Source organism: Manduca sexta, chromosome 28 (genome assembly GCF_014839805.1).
Source record: "Manduca sexta isolate Smith_Timp_Sample1 chromosome 28, JHU_Msex_v1.0, whole genome shotgun sequence".
In the NCBI taxonomy this organism is placed as follows: Eukaryota; Metazoa; Arthropoda; class Insecta; order Lepidoptera; family Sphingidae; genus Manduca; species Manduca sexta.
In genome coordinates this window covers 10,656,644-10,674,222 of record NC_051142.1, presented here as the reverse complement: position 1 = coordinate 10,674,222, position 17,579 = coordinate 10,656,644, and the positions used below count along the sequence as shown (strand labels likewise).

General features: G+C 35.0%; 1 protein-coding gene across 1 annotated transcript in view; it reads left to right on the top strand.

The window, feature by feature from the left end:
• LOC115445525 (heparan-sulfate 6-O-sulfotransferase 2) overlaps positions 1 to 8,937 on the top strand; it is a 99,125-nt gene extending 90,188 nt beyond the window's left edge. The window contains exons 7-8 of the mRNA XM_030171816.2: positions 2,012 to 2,196; positions 3,837 to 8,937. Of these exons, the coding sequence (XP_030027676.1) occupies positions 2,012 to 2,196; positions 3,837 to 3,978 (327 nt within the window). The 3' untranslated portion in view covers positions 3,979 to 8,937. The remainder of the gene's footprint in view (positions 1 to 2,011; positions 2,197 to 3,836) is intronic.
• Positions 8,938 to 17,579: the final 8,642 nt, after the last annotated feature.

Sequence of the window (17,579 nt, the reverse complement as noted above, 5' to 3'; positions counted from 1 at the left end):
CCGCGCATTATATGAAACCTTAACATTAAAAAAAACTATTGCGGTGACTATTGCAAATACCTTTGAAATTTATTATCAGTGTCTTATTGTATAGAACAATTCACTCTTTGTATTATAGTGATGGATCAACGAACGAAAAAAAAGATCTGAAAATTGGAGTACTGAGTCGAGTCTATAGAGTCGGCGTGGCGTTTCCAGTAGCTCAACGGCTTCAATATCCTCAATATCGACTGAATCTACCACATTAATATCCATTTTCGATAAAAAATAACACGAGACAACGAAACAGACGCCAATTTCAGAGATAATCTGCCAAATGATTTGAAATTTGATTTGACATTTACGATTTAGACCATCGTCAAACTAGGGGCCGCCGAGGTTTAGGATTAGACCATCAAATAGTCCATGGTTTATCGTTAAACCACTTTTTGTAATACCATTTTTATATAAACCGTAATTTGCATAGGTTTAAACCAGAGTTTTTAGTTAAACCTCGTTTTGTAATAAGGCGGTAAATGTTTATAAAAATATATTTTACCTGTTCAGGTATATGTATTTATATTATGAAGTTACTCGATGCTTCTTTATATAAAATTTATACAATGATAATAACGCTGTTTAGTACGTTGCAAAAACTCATTTACAATTCAGCGCTCTACAGTCTACACGAATATAAAATGAAAAATACCATTTCGTGGAAACGTATCGTTTCATTCTCAAGATTAATATCTTTGTCTTGGGAATCAATGTGTTCGTAAGTGTAGAAAAAGTCATTTGTACAGAACTAAGTTGGAACAGTCATATTTTATCGGAGCTTATGTGTAACTCTTTGTGAAACATATATGTTTGTGGCTGGTCTAATGTAACGATTGATATCTACAATTTTTTTATTAATCGCTGTCATATTTGCTTGGATTTTAAATTCCCGCACCATGGGGTCGTTGAAGAATTTACCAGCACACGTAATCCTTTTTATAATATTCTTTCCTTTAAGCGGAATGCGAAGGCCGAATTGGTTGGCCGGCATAGTTGTGCCATCCATTGAAACAACAAAATCTCTTGCTTCCGAAAAACTTTACCGGAAAAAAAATACTGGCGAGTCAAGGTACTTGACGAAGTTGGTAACATTATTTCTTCGTTCAGAGTACGAAATCTAAAACTATTGTCTACGTTAGTTCGTGCCTCACGTCACCGACAGTGATTCCGATTGGATAAATCTCAGACAATTTGTATCAACGGTTCGGTCGGGTAGGCTTTCCATTCTCCGACACGCGTCACTCACGGCAGGCTATTTAGGGGAAAATTGTTGCATTACCAGACGATTTGTTAAAGGATTTTATATCACTTTTGCCGCGGTTCAAACTGAATGTTAGGGTGGCGTAATTGTATGATAGTATGAGTGCAGGGCTAAGGTATCGGGTTCGATCCTCAGGTATATTGAATTTTTCTGCTTAGTATCAGCCTTAGTCTGGACTTTGTGCCCGATATGGCGATAGGCTCGCCCCTATTATATAATGCTATGGAATACCCACGACGGAAAATGGATGTACTCCCTTCTTGTTCAGGAATTAAAAACGAGAGGGTGTGTGTGTGCGTTAAATAAAATACAATCAGCAAAGTGCCGTTAAAAAGTATAAATTAGATTCTATAAATTGACATAATATTTTCTATTAAAGATTAAGCTATTTAGTTCGTTTCGTTATTCAAATACTTACAAACTAAGATGTTTTTATTACATAGATACGTTGTCCGAGCTCAATACTGGCAAGTCGAAAGTAAGGTGAGCGTGCGGCACTAACATTGTTACGTACCTGTCGATGTATATATATCCTATTCTAACGAATGTGTGCTGCATCTTTTTATTCCTTCTTCGAGCCAATTTGTAATTATATGTACAGGTACGTGAATATAGCAAATAGTGCGCCGTTTTTATGTGCCATTTTGTTAGTGTATGACGTGTCTATTTGTAAAACGTCATTGCTTACAAACAAATGTTTTATTATTGATGTAGATATCGCAGTACGTGTTCGAAGAGACGTTCAACCTTCTGTTCGCGGTGCCGTTCACGCAGCACAACGCGACCGTGTCGGGCGCGACGCTCGCCGCGCTGTCGCCCGCGCAGGTCGCGCACATCAAGCGGCTCAACTCGCTCGACCTGGAGCTATACGACTTCGCCAAGAACCTGATGTTCAAAAGGTAATGTACAGGTTACAGGTCGATGTCATCCGGCGCGGAATGGTAATGTCTTGTTAACTATGCGAATGCGACTTCACTTGCAAGATGCTGTAGCGAAGATGCCTGCAATCGTTAACGCAAATAGAAAACAAACAACATATCAATGGTAATGACATATCCGATCGATAAGTCTATTACTAGGATATGTCATTCTAAACATAATGATTGCTGAAAGTCATCGTGTCCTATGTGCAGTGGAGACACTTTGCCGTCTCCGTATGAAAAAAAAAGTCTGAGTAACGAGTGAACAGTAGACATGTATTCAAAAAAATAATTTTATAAATATTACAAATATTTTTATTAATTAAGTTCACTGTAAAGTATTAATAAATCTGAGCTGATCTAAGGTTACCATATATTTAGAAAAAGCGAGGCAGAGAAATATTTATTTTATGACTGATGATAATGGGAAAGAGTTAACTAAATCAATGCAATAAATAGTCAGAAATACTTTCAAACATGTAGATTAAGTTCACAGAAATATATAAAAGCTTATCATTCCATTGATAAAAAACGAAATGATACAGATTTTAAACATTCAAATCACGTGTACCGAGTTGTGTACTAAAATAAAAAAGGGACTACCCTCCGTGTAAATAAGTGAAGAGTGTAAGCCCGGGAGTGGTGTCCGCCGACACTAACACATTTGGGAATTGGAATTTTTCCCAAACATGGAAATAGGTTTCACGCGTACATTCAAAGCAGCTCAATCGGATCAGCCGTCGGAATCGGATCGCAGCGAGGATGGCCTCATTGCCGAGCCGCCGCACTTCCATTGCATTTATTTAACTCAAAGATAAGCCGCCACTGTCCCGTCTTATTCCACCATTTAGCCCGGGGGCTTATTTAAAACATTTCACCCAGAAAATACTTTCGTAAATGCGTGACCGGCGAAATTTATTTCACGCAAATGGATGTTATCAGCATCACCTCTCACGTTCCCTAATAAGGCTGGTTAACAGCTGGAACGGTTTCATTTTTACTTAATTTTGACCTCGGTGTTTCTCCACTATGGCTTGCACGTTTACTAATCTACCCGAATATCAGCCAAGGTTATATTTTCGTTTCGTATTTGCGGAAACTGGAAAGGTCAGTCAGGTGGAAATTCACTTCCTATGGCGTGCTGTAAGCGTCACGTTGGGATCATAATTATGGCGTTACATTACAGTTGATCGAGTTTTATGATACACTGAATGTTAATGTCCCTGCAAGATGGTTTGTGACCGGAAAGTTTTCGGTGCCGATCAACGATTGGTCCATGAATTAGAAATTTCAGACATTATCGGTGTTTTATGGTTAATGTGTTCAGAAGTAGCAGCGGATCCCTTCAAATTTTTTACTGTTAGAACTCTTAGTATTCTGAAAAATTATGAGATTATGAAAATGCTCTGCTTGTTAATTGTTGCTATATTTTAATTTCTAAACTATAATTTAGAAATTAGAATTTATCAGTCCAGTATTAGCCATTTATTTCTCCCTTTAGTAACGTAAGCAGTCTCACTTCGGCACTATGATCTACAAATCCCTTCTTTATGATGAAATGTTAAAAATTATTTAAAAAAATATACATTACGGCTACAATAAACCTTTCAATCCACCAGATTCGAAGCGTTAAAGAAACGCGACGCCGACTTCGAATACCGGTGGCGACATCTAGGCGAGGTGTCCCGCAACGGAGTCACCGAGTTCGACTGGGACAGCAACCTCGAGGACGCCACCACCGAAAAGTACAGGGGCAAGTAACCGCGGGGGACACTCACCGACCTAGTGCGAACACTAGTCATTTCATTACCAGGCATGTCCCGAACCAAGCGGTTGTCGATATCGATAGATGAAAAATAATGTATCGAGAATACCTTTGAAGTTGGTGTCGTTATTTGTAAAATTGCATTTGGCGGTGTGACGCAGGTTATAATAAATAATAAACCAATCGTTCGTGTGGTTCCCAATTGTATCCACGATTATCACACGTGGTTATTTAAATACTCGTGTTCGATCTATCGATATCGGCGGGAATGTCGATTTCTAATGTACATATTATAAATAGGATATTTGGAAACGTTGCATATATAGATGTTTTACTGTACAAATAACGAACAATCCTTAATGCATTTAACGAGTATTTTGTTATCAGAACTGTGCAGCTCTCATTTTGTAGATATAAGTTGATACAGTTTGGCTAATGTCAGCTGTATGCAGCACGGGTTTTGAATCCATCCGATATGTAATTTTGTTGGTGTTTATCACGCGATGCGCAGAGATTACACTTTAAGATCGAGTGTAATAAAGAAAGAATATGAGAAAAATACATTGGTTAGAGTTCGATAAATGACGTTCATTTGTTTCAATTCATTGTGTCGTGGAATTGCAGGATAGATGCATGTTGTGCGAGTATAATGAAAAATACTTTATAGGATGAACACAATACCACGCGAAAACCTATTTAATTATTTCCGCAGTAATGGATATTTTTTTGTATCGAATCAGTTGCTTAATCACATGTACGATACCATAAACTAAAATAAATTAAACATTGTGTACCTATATATTAACCGCGGAACGAAAAACTATATGAATTTATAATAAATATTCGAAGATTTATTTCAAATACATAATGACTTTCTTCGAAGTTATCTATTACGCCTATAAGGATGATCGATATATCTAAATGAAGTTATAATAAATATTCGAAGATTCATCTCAAATACATAACGTCTATCTTCGAAGTTATCTATTACGCCTATAGGGATAATCGATATATTGTTTATATTTACATTTTCCTTCCCTGATTATGGTAGTTGCTTTTATATTTCTCAATATTTTTGTAAAATAATTAATATTAAAATAATATTCTTGCATCTTGATATTAATTATTGTTACTCGGTTTTACAATATTGCGATTTTCATTTTTAGCAACTCAAGTGGTTTTAAAGATCGCAAAAAAATATTAAAATACAGGTACGGAATAGCCGCGATAAGAGGCGCATAACATTATTTGTTATGTTGAAATAAACTGTTTCTAAACGGTAAATTACCAAAAATAACAATTTATTTTGTTAAAATGTATCAGCCATAAAAATAATGTTAAATGGCTCGAGATATCTCAAAATTGCGGTTGCTCTACGAAAAACTCAAATAATATTTTATGTGCGTTTAGTCACGACTCGCTGATCAAACGATAATTTATTTCTTTTATACGTAACATAATCGTTTAACTGTGTAAATAGCTGCACGTATATTGTATAGCTAAAGTTTTCCGTTTCTTTTTACGATACTTTATCGACTGAATTATTTCGACTCATTGTAGTCCGAAAAACGATAATCGAATCGTAAAATCGCCATTTGGTTTTTTCAAAAGATTATTGTTATCTCTTAAATTTAAAAATATTTATATATGCACACTTTAAATATAATTCTCAATATTTTGACCAAAGAGCAAACATTGTTTAAATATTTCCTTCTCACTGTAAGACGATGTTTTGGTAAGATGTGAATAAGTAGTTATGTAAATTTAGTTTTATTTATAAGAATAATTTTACCTCTCTGATTTAATTGTAGCAGCTGTTATAAAATTGACTGTGTTCTTGTACATTGTTTATATTTTAGGTTATAAAAAATTAAATAGGAATGTATGAGTTACAAAGATGGCGGTTAAACATTTCTCGATAGTACATTTTGTCATGATCCGCGCTCGCACGTCGAATGTTTTATTTCGGTCACGAACGTTGTAATTAAGTACCAGGAGTGTACCCTGGCCGGTATAAGTCAATTTGTGAAAAAATGCCTCCTACAATATCCGAATCGTGATCAAAATTCAGCGGACGTCTTATACACAGCGTTCTGTTGTTAGAGGCAATATTTTTTCATTTCTGCAAATATACTGATCCTTATAAACATTCACTTTGATTTGAGTGCTATACTCATCGTCTAGTCATATAGCGAACATTGTAGACGTATTCCTTAACGCGCGTAGGGGCAACCCTAATTGAAGACCTGAGTAACGCAACCGACTCGACCAGTGCACTGCCGACGCAGACAATTTCTACAACGTGCAACTGACCTTAATTTCGCAACTCTTCGCATTTAATTTCGATCAACTACTTGGTCGCTGATTGTCTCACCTAGCCGTTACAAGCTGTTTGTATGGTACCAATTTTAAAACTTCTCGATATCGGATTTTAGTTTAATTCAATGTGTCCGATTGATACACGTTTGGCGAAAAGTTATACCTCTGCTTACGCCTTCGGGGATAAGGGCGTGATGTGTATTTGTTTTTATACTATTAATAGTACTTTTCGAGGACTTGCAACTTGAAATATATCAAGAGTTGAAGATGAAATTCTCATATATAGAGCACCTCTATTCTACGCCCTTAGCGTATTCTGTTTTAAGTCTTGTATGAAACAATTTTTACATGTATAATATATGTTTTCGCGTCTGCTTTAAATATTTTCATAATCCTTATGTGGGATAATAAACAATACGTACAACATTGTTCACATCACATGAATGTGTAGACTTTTACAACACGCAGCGCCCAGCGACGTCTGTGTGTGAAATATATCTGCGTCTGAGGGGCAGAGTGAATGCCGTTTGAAATTGTAATGTGTGTGCCACTGTGTGAGCGAATAATACGAATAGTATAAGCGTTGTGAACTATTTCAAGCGGATGTTTGTGTCGCGTGCGGACTACACACTATCAGTCAATGTATAAACCGGTGTTGTGTTGTCGGTCTTTACGCTAGTGTTTGATAGTTTGGCAAGATTGAAGGGCATTGGAAGTTAACAAATGAAAGGTTACAATTTGTTGTTGCAAAAATCGGTCAGCAAGTTTAAGGATTTTATATTTAGGCACATGGGTTAAGAGGAGGTACACTGCCATAGAAATATAGAGCTAACAGTTTGAATAAATAATGTATATATGGGACATCAGTTATCATCATATTAATTAATTTTAAAATCAATTTTAATTCCGAAATTAATTTGTCAGTCTTGCTCGATCGTTTGTAGTCGACCTAACGTGTTGCTTTCAACATTTGGCATCACTACTTTATTTTTAATTTTGTAATAACAACATATTTATGCGTGTAAAATGTTTTTAAACACTCATTGCGATGGAAAGTTGTTTCATTATGTTTTCAAGCGTCTAATCTGAGCGCTCGCCAATTCACGCGCAGTGTTTAAAAAAGTCATAACTGAGGATATTGCTATTGAATTCTCTTTTTCCTACCACGCGTCCAGTGTTGCAACTTGCAATATATTTTTTTCTATAGTAGATTTTAAACATTAGCGTAGCGAGACGATTTGCGGTATAAAAATATTTTAATTAAAACTATCTATTGTAGGCTATGAAAGGGCATTTATGTATGACATGTATGCGGCTTGTGTATTCTTCAAACACGTGCAAAGTGACGTGACTCGTGAGGGATGTGCGAGAAATTGACAATAATGTAATTTTTCATTTCAAATATGTGTGCGAAGAGCGTAGTACAACTAGTAAAAGACATTTTATATCTATTTGTTTCATAAGTTAGCAATTCATCTCATTAAACAATCGATTAACAATAATTTATGTGTTGCCAGTAATAATGTCTATATGCTGAAATTAATGCAAGAGCTGGAGTTTATGCTTTTAAAATCGTAATAATATTTTTATAATTTTATATTGTTTTACTCAAATTTATAATTTTTGTCTTATTTTATAACCTTTTTTTGATTTTGTAGCTATACCAATTATAATTATGTTTTAATTGTGCATATTAAGAAAAATCATAACGCGGCTCGATAATTGAAATTGTAATGTCGATGTGTTCGACTTACAAATGGTTAAAATGTCAAAAAGGTCGCCACATTATGCACTTTTCACCTGCGAAATTGATAGTCCCAATCCTCGCTGTCTAGATACGTATTTAAAAGAATTATATCATAACTCGATAAAATGTGAAAAATATGTGCAATTTCTTAATGGAAGCCTGAAGCAGCGTAAGGTTGAGCACCATTTAAAAGTAAGAATATATAAAACATGTGATTTTATTACTAGACCCTTGCGCAGAGGAGGCCGATGTGCGTATTTCACCCCGGTACATTGTTATTAGAGTTTTCATTAAAAATCCAATGTTTTTACTTCACTTGAGGTTTGTACGACAAATATTAATAAATGTGGTAATATTAGTGTAAAAGTGACACCTAATATCATATTGCGAATATTGATTTCAGCATATATTCTAATTACTGGTGCCTATAGCTGTGTATTCGGTAAGCCCTGTGATATAGAACGATTGCACCCAATGTTTTGCAGATACGTCTAACCAATTGTGTTCTTAATCCGATATAAATGACAAACGTAACACATTTTATTTTGTATCTATATTGTTAATGTAAATTAGACTCTTGTATATAGTATATTTTAAGCTGTGAATGAATTATGAACTATGGGTGCGCGCCATACGGTAAGTTAGCCATAACGTAGATGTGTGTAAATATAACTGTCGTGGCATGATAATAACATAGATACAATATTGTAATAATACTTATTGTACTTGTATAATGTAACCCCAGTCCCCACACGCCGGTACGCTGTACGCTGGCCATGTTCTGTACCAGCATTTGGTATTTAGTTTTTTTAAGTTTCCGACTGAACCAAATTATAGTACTTTATTATGTTGTGTTTACGATCATCGAGTAATAAAACAAGCGAAACTACTCCGCTTTTATTTACTCCCGCCCACATTCCCGCACAGACTAAACTATCGATATTGCACAAGTGTGATAAAAAAAGAGAAACATTCACGTCGGCGCACGAATATATGAAAAAATATGTGGAAAGAACTCTGGTAAGTAACGTGAAGCCAATTAACGCGCGCCTCGACGCACAAAAACGACTCAGTTCGTGTGATGAGATTCAATATTTCCGAATACGGCGTCTAAAGGGAGACAGGTCTATTAAACGTCGGTAACGCCAGCCAGTCGGAGCGTGCAGGAAACTCGAATGGTCGAATTTGCATTTATGTCATTAGGCCGCATCCGCCGGCTGGCCGAGCAGGAGCGCGGGAAGTAGCGACGTACGCTGCCTCGGTGCACCCCGCCGCGCCGCCGAGCCACTCCTCACATAACTGTCTGTTCGATGTGGTCGACGTCACAGTCCTACTATATATAAGCCCACGTCACTTACAATTTTGGGTTCAAGGTTAACAAAGGTCGTGGCAAAACTGAGTAAATCACATTGGTTACGTTACAAAAAGAGCGCGTTCTGAGTTTAATTTATGAGGCCGCTTACGCTTGGGTATATCACTGAATACGTAGCCAGAGACAATTTAGTGCATTTGGCTTGTTTCCGTTCCACAAATCGCAATGTGCGAATAATACCGTATCAGGTAAATCATAATACAGGGAAACTTACATACCAAATTGAAAATCCGATTATTTTATTGTCCGATTAGGGCCTAGTCTAGTTAGTATGACGAACAAAATATTACACGCTTTTAAATCAAAAGTAGCAGACGAACAAGACGGCATTTAATAGTAACTAGCGCCACACATGAACACAAATTATACAGAATTCGCGGGTATTTTACCACTTTTAAGGCAAAGGAAAGAAGTGGTTGGGATTATTTACTTCTAGAAAACTCATTAAATAGGTAAGTAAGTACTATTACACGAAACGAGCGACGTGAACCTGAAACAATGTAGCGAAAAATACACGTCGTTTTGTTGTGTAATTTGAAAATAAACCTATTATCTATAATTAGCTTTATTTAATTTTACTAACATAACCACATGCGTTTAAAAAACAAATCGGCTTTTCCTGTAGGTATCTAAATAACATCAATAACAAATTAAAACTAGAGTTTAAATAACTTAACCAGAGGCAAAGATGATATCCACAGAGATACAGTTTAATACACTGACATTAAACCAACAATAAAACGACCGACAAAACCTCGAGCCATTAAGCAGAACGATTGACAGTAACAATATGATGACAACGACTCCTTCATTACATCTCAATCGAGTGGCTCAAGAGCACATGATATTAAACATAATCACCAATAAAGTGGTCGTTCGAGGTCCTTTGTCCACGTTGTATTAGGTATCATTGCATATAGGTCAAACGGGATACGTCTGTTGTAGACGATTGATGCTAACAACTGCACTGTTCAGTCAATTGAAAGCTCGCAATACGAGTTTTGTTTATTTTAAGATCAATGCAGTTGATCTTGCTAACTGACTGGATGATTTCGAAACAATTTCATGTCAAAGCATATTATGAAGCCGAAGTGCAAGTTATTGAGATATTGCAGCCTGCGACACAATGATCGACGTTTCACATATACTTTTATATTATCTCATTGCGATGTTGATTTTTCTAAAAGAAGCGCACATTGAAGAGTGGAGTAAACGTTATACGAAACAGCAGGTCTACATAATTATTATGGAGGTACTTAAGTATATTAAAAAGTATGAAGGCGAAAACGTTTACTAAAATATAATAAGGCAGAAGTTTTTGTTTATAGACGGTAAGCTGACGTAAAAAACTACTGGGTGGCTGTGATCCTAAAAATTATTTTAATAATGGGCAGCTCCATAATTGCTGAGTACGGAGTACTTTATAATTAATATACTTTATAATATATTAATAATAACAAAATACTTGTTTTCTCAAAATATGCTTTAACATATTATTATATTATATATTTTCTTTAACAATGCAAAATATAAAAATTTCAGCAAATACTTACTTATAAAGATATTACTTCGAGATTCTTTACTCTTCCACTTTATATTTAGCTTCCTATCACAGGCGAAATAATATTTTTGTAAACAAATGAATCTTTTGCTCACAATCAGTGCTCCATCGATGACAAAAGTTACGAATGAATTCCGATACACGGGCGCCGTACATAATAGGAAATTCAAAACGTCTCCATCCGTCAGATAGCATCGAAAACATAACGATCGCGTTTCCCGGTAAGTGGTTGGTGTGTTCCGTCATCGCACCGCATTAAGATGCAACCGTGAACGTCTCCAAACGGACTTATCTCGAGTTACCGCTCAACTGTTGGCTTCCGTGAATAATCATGTTTCCGTGTAATGCTATTTTCAGACTTAACGAAAATTTTATTCGATAGCTTCGATAATGAAAACGTTGAAGTCGTTTTATACAGATCGTAATCTCAAGTTAGGGTGCGGGATGAGATCGTAGGAGCGGTAACATCATATAAATCGAATAACTTGCTATTTTGTTATAATGTTTGTTTTCTGACGACATTCCCTGGGTCTCCATCTGGTCCCTTGTCCTTTGCCCTCGATGATCTCGACTAGCTCTATGCAAGTATTATGCTTAATCTTAATTTAGTAGTTTTGAATACATTTTCAAGCTATGTGATACTATAAGGTAAAAAATATTCAGGCCATAGTCATTATTCAACTTTGTTGAAACACTTATATACGTTCTCATAATAACAGATTTTTTGTATTTGTTATATATTGAAACGTGTACGTAATATCCCTTAAATACCTACAGTGTCACATGAGCATAGAAATATTTAAAAAACAAACTTAGCCTCTAAAAAGATCTTAAAAATGTATGAAATTTATCGAATTCGTCTCATATAATTTTAAATTTTTACTTATATGGACGGCTTTAGACAGTAGTCTGAATTATACCTCAAGGTCAAGGTCCTATTATTCTAGTACATTTGTAAAAGTATGGTTACCTTTTAGAGCTACATTAATTGTTATTTTTAAGCAAATAAAAAAATATATTCACACCATATAATAATAAATAGCCATGTAAATGATTTAAGTATTATAAAACTTTCTATAAAAAAAATCCTGAATACTGTTTAACTCCTTGAAAAGACATCTGATTTTACCCCGACGCACTTTATATGGAATCTTTGAAATTTATTCAGTAAGCATGTGTTTCAATGTAATTCAGTTTCTAATGACGATAAAACTGCCAATTAACTAATGAGTAACATTTTAATGATTGGTTTTATACACATTTTTATATATTCGAATGCTGGACATTTTAACGTCGGTAGATACTTACTTTATATTTGTCAACCACTACCCAGGCGTGGGAAAAACGAAATGCGCTATAAAACCAATGTCCGGCCTTAATTACCACTTAAACTAATTAAGTAGCGCACACCCGTGGGTCTTAAATGCATAAGTTAAATCAGAATTGAATAAGTCTTATTTTCAAACGATGTGGATCACGCAGATTACAGTTCGCCCATTGAAACGATACAAACAGATCAGTGAGGCTTAATGCCTTTCATGAGTTACGCAGGCCGGTTTCCTATTCTTTGTGTTAACATTCTGCTTCTTGTAATCATCGCTATTGTAGTCCTTATCACGGTCGGCAGTTATCTTCCGGGCGGCTCACCAATTTATAGTTATTATACGGGCAAGTCTTATGATACAGCCGCTACGTCAAGCCTTTGTTTTGTTGCTGATAAAGGGCTGTTATCAGAATTGGAGGAGACACGAGAGAGAACTTATATCACAAATGTAACATTGCTACTCTGTTAAAGTACATCTGTAATCTTTAGGGTAACTTTTGAAGTTTTGGGACCTCATTTGACTTTCGATATCTACGCTTGTTATCCAGTTTTCATAGACCTGGTAACGAATAGTTTTGTTTTGTTTCCGTTGAACGATAATTGTGTGGGCTGCGAGATATCAATAGTAATGAGTACTTACCTAAGTCAAGTAGTTACAAATATAGAAACTCGAATTTCATTATCTTGCATGGCCTGAGTCGTACTTTCTATTAGGGTTTGGTAACGATTATAATTAATAATCTAATTATAGCTGAAATTGCCGACAGAATTTTCATATTATACGACGACACACAGTTAAAGCCTTGCGAGTAAATATAAACCATTGGGTTACTTAACAAATTGGGGTTGTAAGTGGATAAAAAACTCATAAAGAGAATAAATAAAACGACTGCAAATATGGACTCCGTAGATATCTATTAAATTCAGAGTGTGTTCATGATGTCCAGATTATGAATATTCATTACACAATGATAAAGGAGATGTTACATAACGTAAAATATTGGGTCAACGTTAGTAAGTATTTATGGAGACTAGTATTTCAACTAAAATAGCTATGACATAAACTTTATATTCTCATAATTTTTTCCCTTATGTTTACAATATGCAACCGTCAAATCTATCGAACATGAAATATTTATAAGCTATCAGATCCTTTATCAAAATCCGGTAGACAGCTTTCGCTCGACAAAGCGATCTATATATGATAGACTTGTTATGTCGACCCATCGACATAACAAGTCTATCTCTCCGTAACATTAAGGCACTGTAAACAGCGATAGCGCCGTAATAACAAGAGATGACGGGCGGTTAGAGACTCATTAATCCCATGCAACGGTCTAAAGAACAGGGAACAAAAGGATATTGTTTAGAGCGTGCGGGAAGGGCCATCGGCGCAACTATCAGGGCTTATACCGCGCCAGCACGCCGCCCGCGCCGCGCCATGAAACGTGATTCTGCAACGCAGTGTTTCGAATACGTTCCATAAAGCTCGCTGAAACTTGTTTCAGTTTACAGGGCTTTGACGTTTATTGAATGAGATCGCTTGTGCACTCCGCAGTACTTCGCATGAGATCTGATACCCATATGCAAGTATGGTTCTATATAGACGTGTTTATCTTTAGAATCGGTTATGTTGTGTTTAGAAGTTCTCGTGAGTACTATAAAAATAAAATGAAAACCTAAATTTTATAGGTCTCATGAATGTGATTCCAAGGAAACCTAATAAATATAATGTTTGCTTATTTACTCCAACCCGAAACTAAATATCTTTATTAGAGCTCTGTTATTATTTTTCTGTATCTAATATCATGTTTGCTGAATCTCAACGCCTTATTGAGACTAAACTTCAGCGCACATTATGCTCTAATATGCAAAACATAAAACGTGGAATTAATTTAAATTAGAAATACTTAAGTATATGCAAAACGAATAAATTATAAAAAAGCCACTGACTGACGAGCAACGCGATTTATGGAAAATACTTATAATAATTTATTATTCGATCGAACGCGTCGACTAGGTCGGTGCCCTATGGCGCAAGCCGGCAGGTGGAAATTCTCACAGTAACTCTTGACGCATTGGTGGAGCAAGGAAAGTTCAGTCATTATCGCGCATTGAGATTTTGAAGGGGCTCGTAGTCGAGCGTGACTTTCCCCACTAACGCTAGTGCACATGTGGATCTATTGTACATAATCCGACTTGAAACTGCGCGCTGTACTGCACTCCGACAGGATAAGCATTTCGTAGTACATTCACTATAATGTCTTGGAAGTCTATAACCATTTGCGGAAAGCCTCAACTTCTTCACATTCATTCGATATTTGCTTATTATTTGAAAGTATATATACTACTATTTAGCTAATTGGTTATCGAATATTTTGTATATTGTTTTGAAAACTCGACGTGCACATTAACGAAAAAAGCATTATTGCTATAATAGTATATTGCAGTTGTGCTACAAATATATTATTTCCAAATTATAGCTGTATAATATTTGTAACTGCTCCTAAATCCCAATTTATTTTGCGGATCACAACATAATAAATATCGGTAAGCCTTTTACAAAATAATAACAACACGTTACATTCATTTTAAACGTAACTGATAAATTAGCTCTCAGGATAAACCCGACTGAGTAGTAAAAGTTAAATAGTACCATTTATTAACATGGTTAATGAAATATAAGAGGACGTCATTACTATACACCCGTAATAAAGTAGATAATATTTATGATTAATAATTAGCTGCATTTGTTTAGTGGCGAGTGGCCGAGTTATGGCAGCCAGCCGGGCCACCCACGTCGATAATAATGAACTAGCAACCGTAAAAATTGTAAACTCTATAGAGATTTTTTTGTATCTATTGTGTGTTAGTTTGTTTATGTCATAAACGGTTATTATGGATTAAAAAGCTTTCAAATATTTTATGTTATTTGCCGATTAAATATTAAGGATCAGTACCTAATTATTGTAAGTTTCTATTTTAATTACATGGGCAGTGGCTTATTTATAAGTGTAGTATAGTTACTACTGATAACTGATAAGTGATAACTTCATATCATATATATTTATGTAACCCAATTTTTTGCAAAAAAATCTTCGTTCTTTATTTAATTATATATTATTGTTTTCGTTATATTGTTTTCGTTCTCATACAGATATAATTAATAATAATGCTATTTTTTTAGTGGATTAGGTACATCAATTTTTAATGTTGATAATGATTAGAAAAGGCACAAGTCGAAATTTTATTACCTTAATTACTAATAGCAATTTTTGCATAATCGGCATTTGCATGGCTATCGTCTCACAGTTCCAAAGCTCTATAATCCCTGAGGTACTGCTTTTAAATGTGAATGGTGTAATCAAGATTTTTTTAGTTAGTTATTAATTCAATAAAACACATATGATCTTTTCTTAATCTTGATCGCATTCATCTGACGTATATTTCCATTAATTCTATAACTAATAACGTAAAGTTTTACCAACAACATATCTAGAATGCCTCGAATGACGCATTAAAATATCTAACTTTTATTAACAGCCACTTTGGGCTCTTATCTACGAATCTACAACATTTTATACCCTTTAAAACTCACACAGCACCGTTAAATGCATTCACCTATTCATTTCAGATTACGCGACACCGTTCTCACCGATTACAAAACGTTAAATAACAAATAATTTAAACTGATTAGATAGATATAGCAACTTGCCATTACGTGCAGAGAGCTACGATAAGAACGGGCGCGTCTATGACGGCAATACTGATTTATTTTTATTAAAAGGCCTGGTGATATTAAATTGGCTATAACATTTTTAACAGGTGGTTATATTGGAAACGCGAGATAACAACACATCCCAACCGGAAAAATAAATATATGTTTTACTAATCGTTGATAATATTTTAATGTAGTCGCTGCATTGATATAAAATACAGTCGCTCATACATTAGGATGTCCGAGGTCAATTTATTATGGGATCTTGCCGCAAAAGTTTGGATTCGGTCAAAGTCAAGAGTAAATTTATATTTTCATCAACATCAAGACCTAATAAATGATTCGAGGCCGAATTTATCATAAATATTTTTTTTTTCTTTGATCACGTTAAGTCCGGCAGCTCTGTAGATTATGCCTCCGCGTATTACACTCAAGACAGAAAAATATGAAAGCACTTTCTGATGAAATCTTAATAATATTGCAGTACGCGGTTGTGTGGCTCAACGTAAAATGAATATAATATTTTACGTTCATAAAAATATCTCGTGGCTAGTCTAGACGATAGGGAAACTGTCGAACATGTCTGGGTTATATCTTACGGTAATTTCATAGAATGTTAATATATTTTTTATATTTGTGATACTATTTTTAGGTTGGATGTTTTGTTAAACTAACTAAAAGATTTTAAAACCTTTTCGTTATAGGTAACTAATATCTGAGCAAATCGAGCAAAAGCAAAGCAAATAGAGTTCCATATGTTTTCTTTAATAAAATTTATTTGATAATTGAGTGGAAGTGTTGAATGCAGTATGATATATTATGGAGAAATAAAGAATTTCCTACAGTACATAAATAGTAAAAAAGACCTATATAAGTTATCTACGTCATTATTAGCTACGTAGCGCCTACGTAATGTTGTTTGTTAATTCTTTAAGTTTGTAAGGTTAATCGAATTTCGTATCGAAATTAATTTCTGCAACCCCATATTTACTCTGCCTATGACCTATTTGACCTATGACTGTAAAATTAAGAGGCTAAGTAATGTTAAAAAAGAATTTCAACATCCAGCAAAAAACTTTAAAAAACTTAAAAAGAATATACATCAAAATAAGAAAAGCAATTTATAAACATAATGGAGTCTTATAAAATTAACAACAGTGGCTGTCGTCAGCTTTATTACTTTGATATATGGTTAATGCGGTGCGATATTGAGAGTAAAGCTTCTGTTAAATGTCTGAACGAATCAGTATGCCGACAGAGTAACGCTAAAAGCAATTTCTAAAAGCGAATTACAGACACTAATCACGTGTATGAAAAATGAATATGAAACGAGTCGATGAACGATAAGGCTTCATTCACATTGAAGTAGAGGTGAGGCGTCTAGAAGCGGCGAGTAAATATGGCTTAATATTAAATTGTCAGTACAAGACCCCATTGCCCTCTCAGTAGTAGAGGAGACCCGTGCTAGTAGGACATTAATACAGGGCTGAGATTATTAATTTGATAGGTTGTTGTTGTTGGTCGTGGGTTCGCCCTCGTTAAAAGCTTTTCCCAGG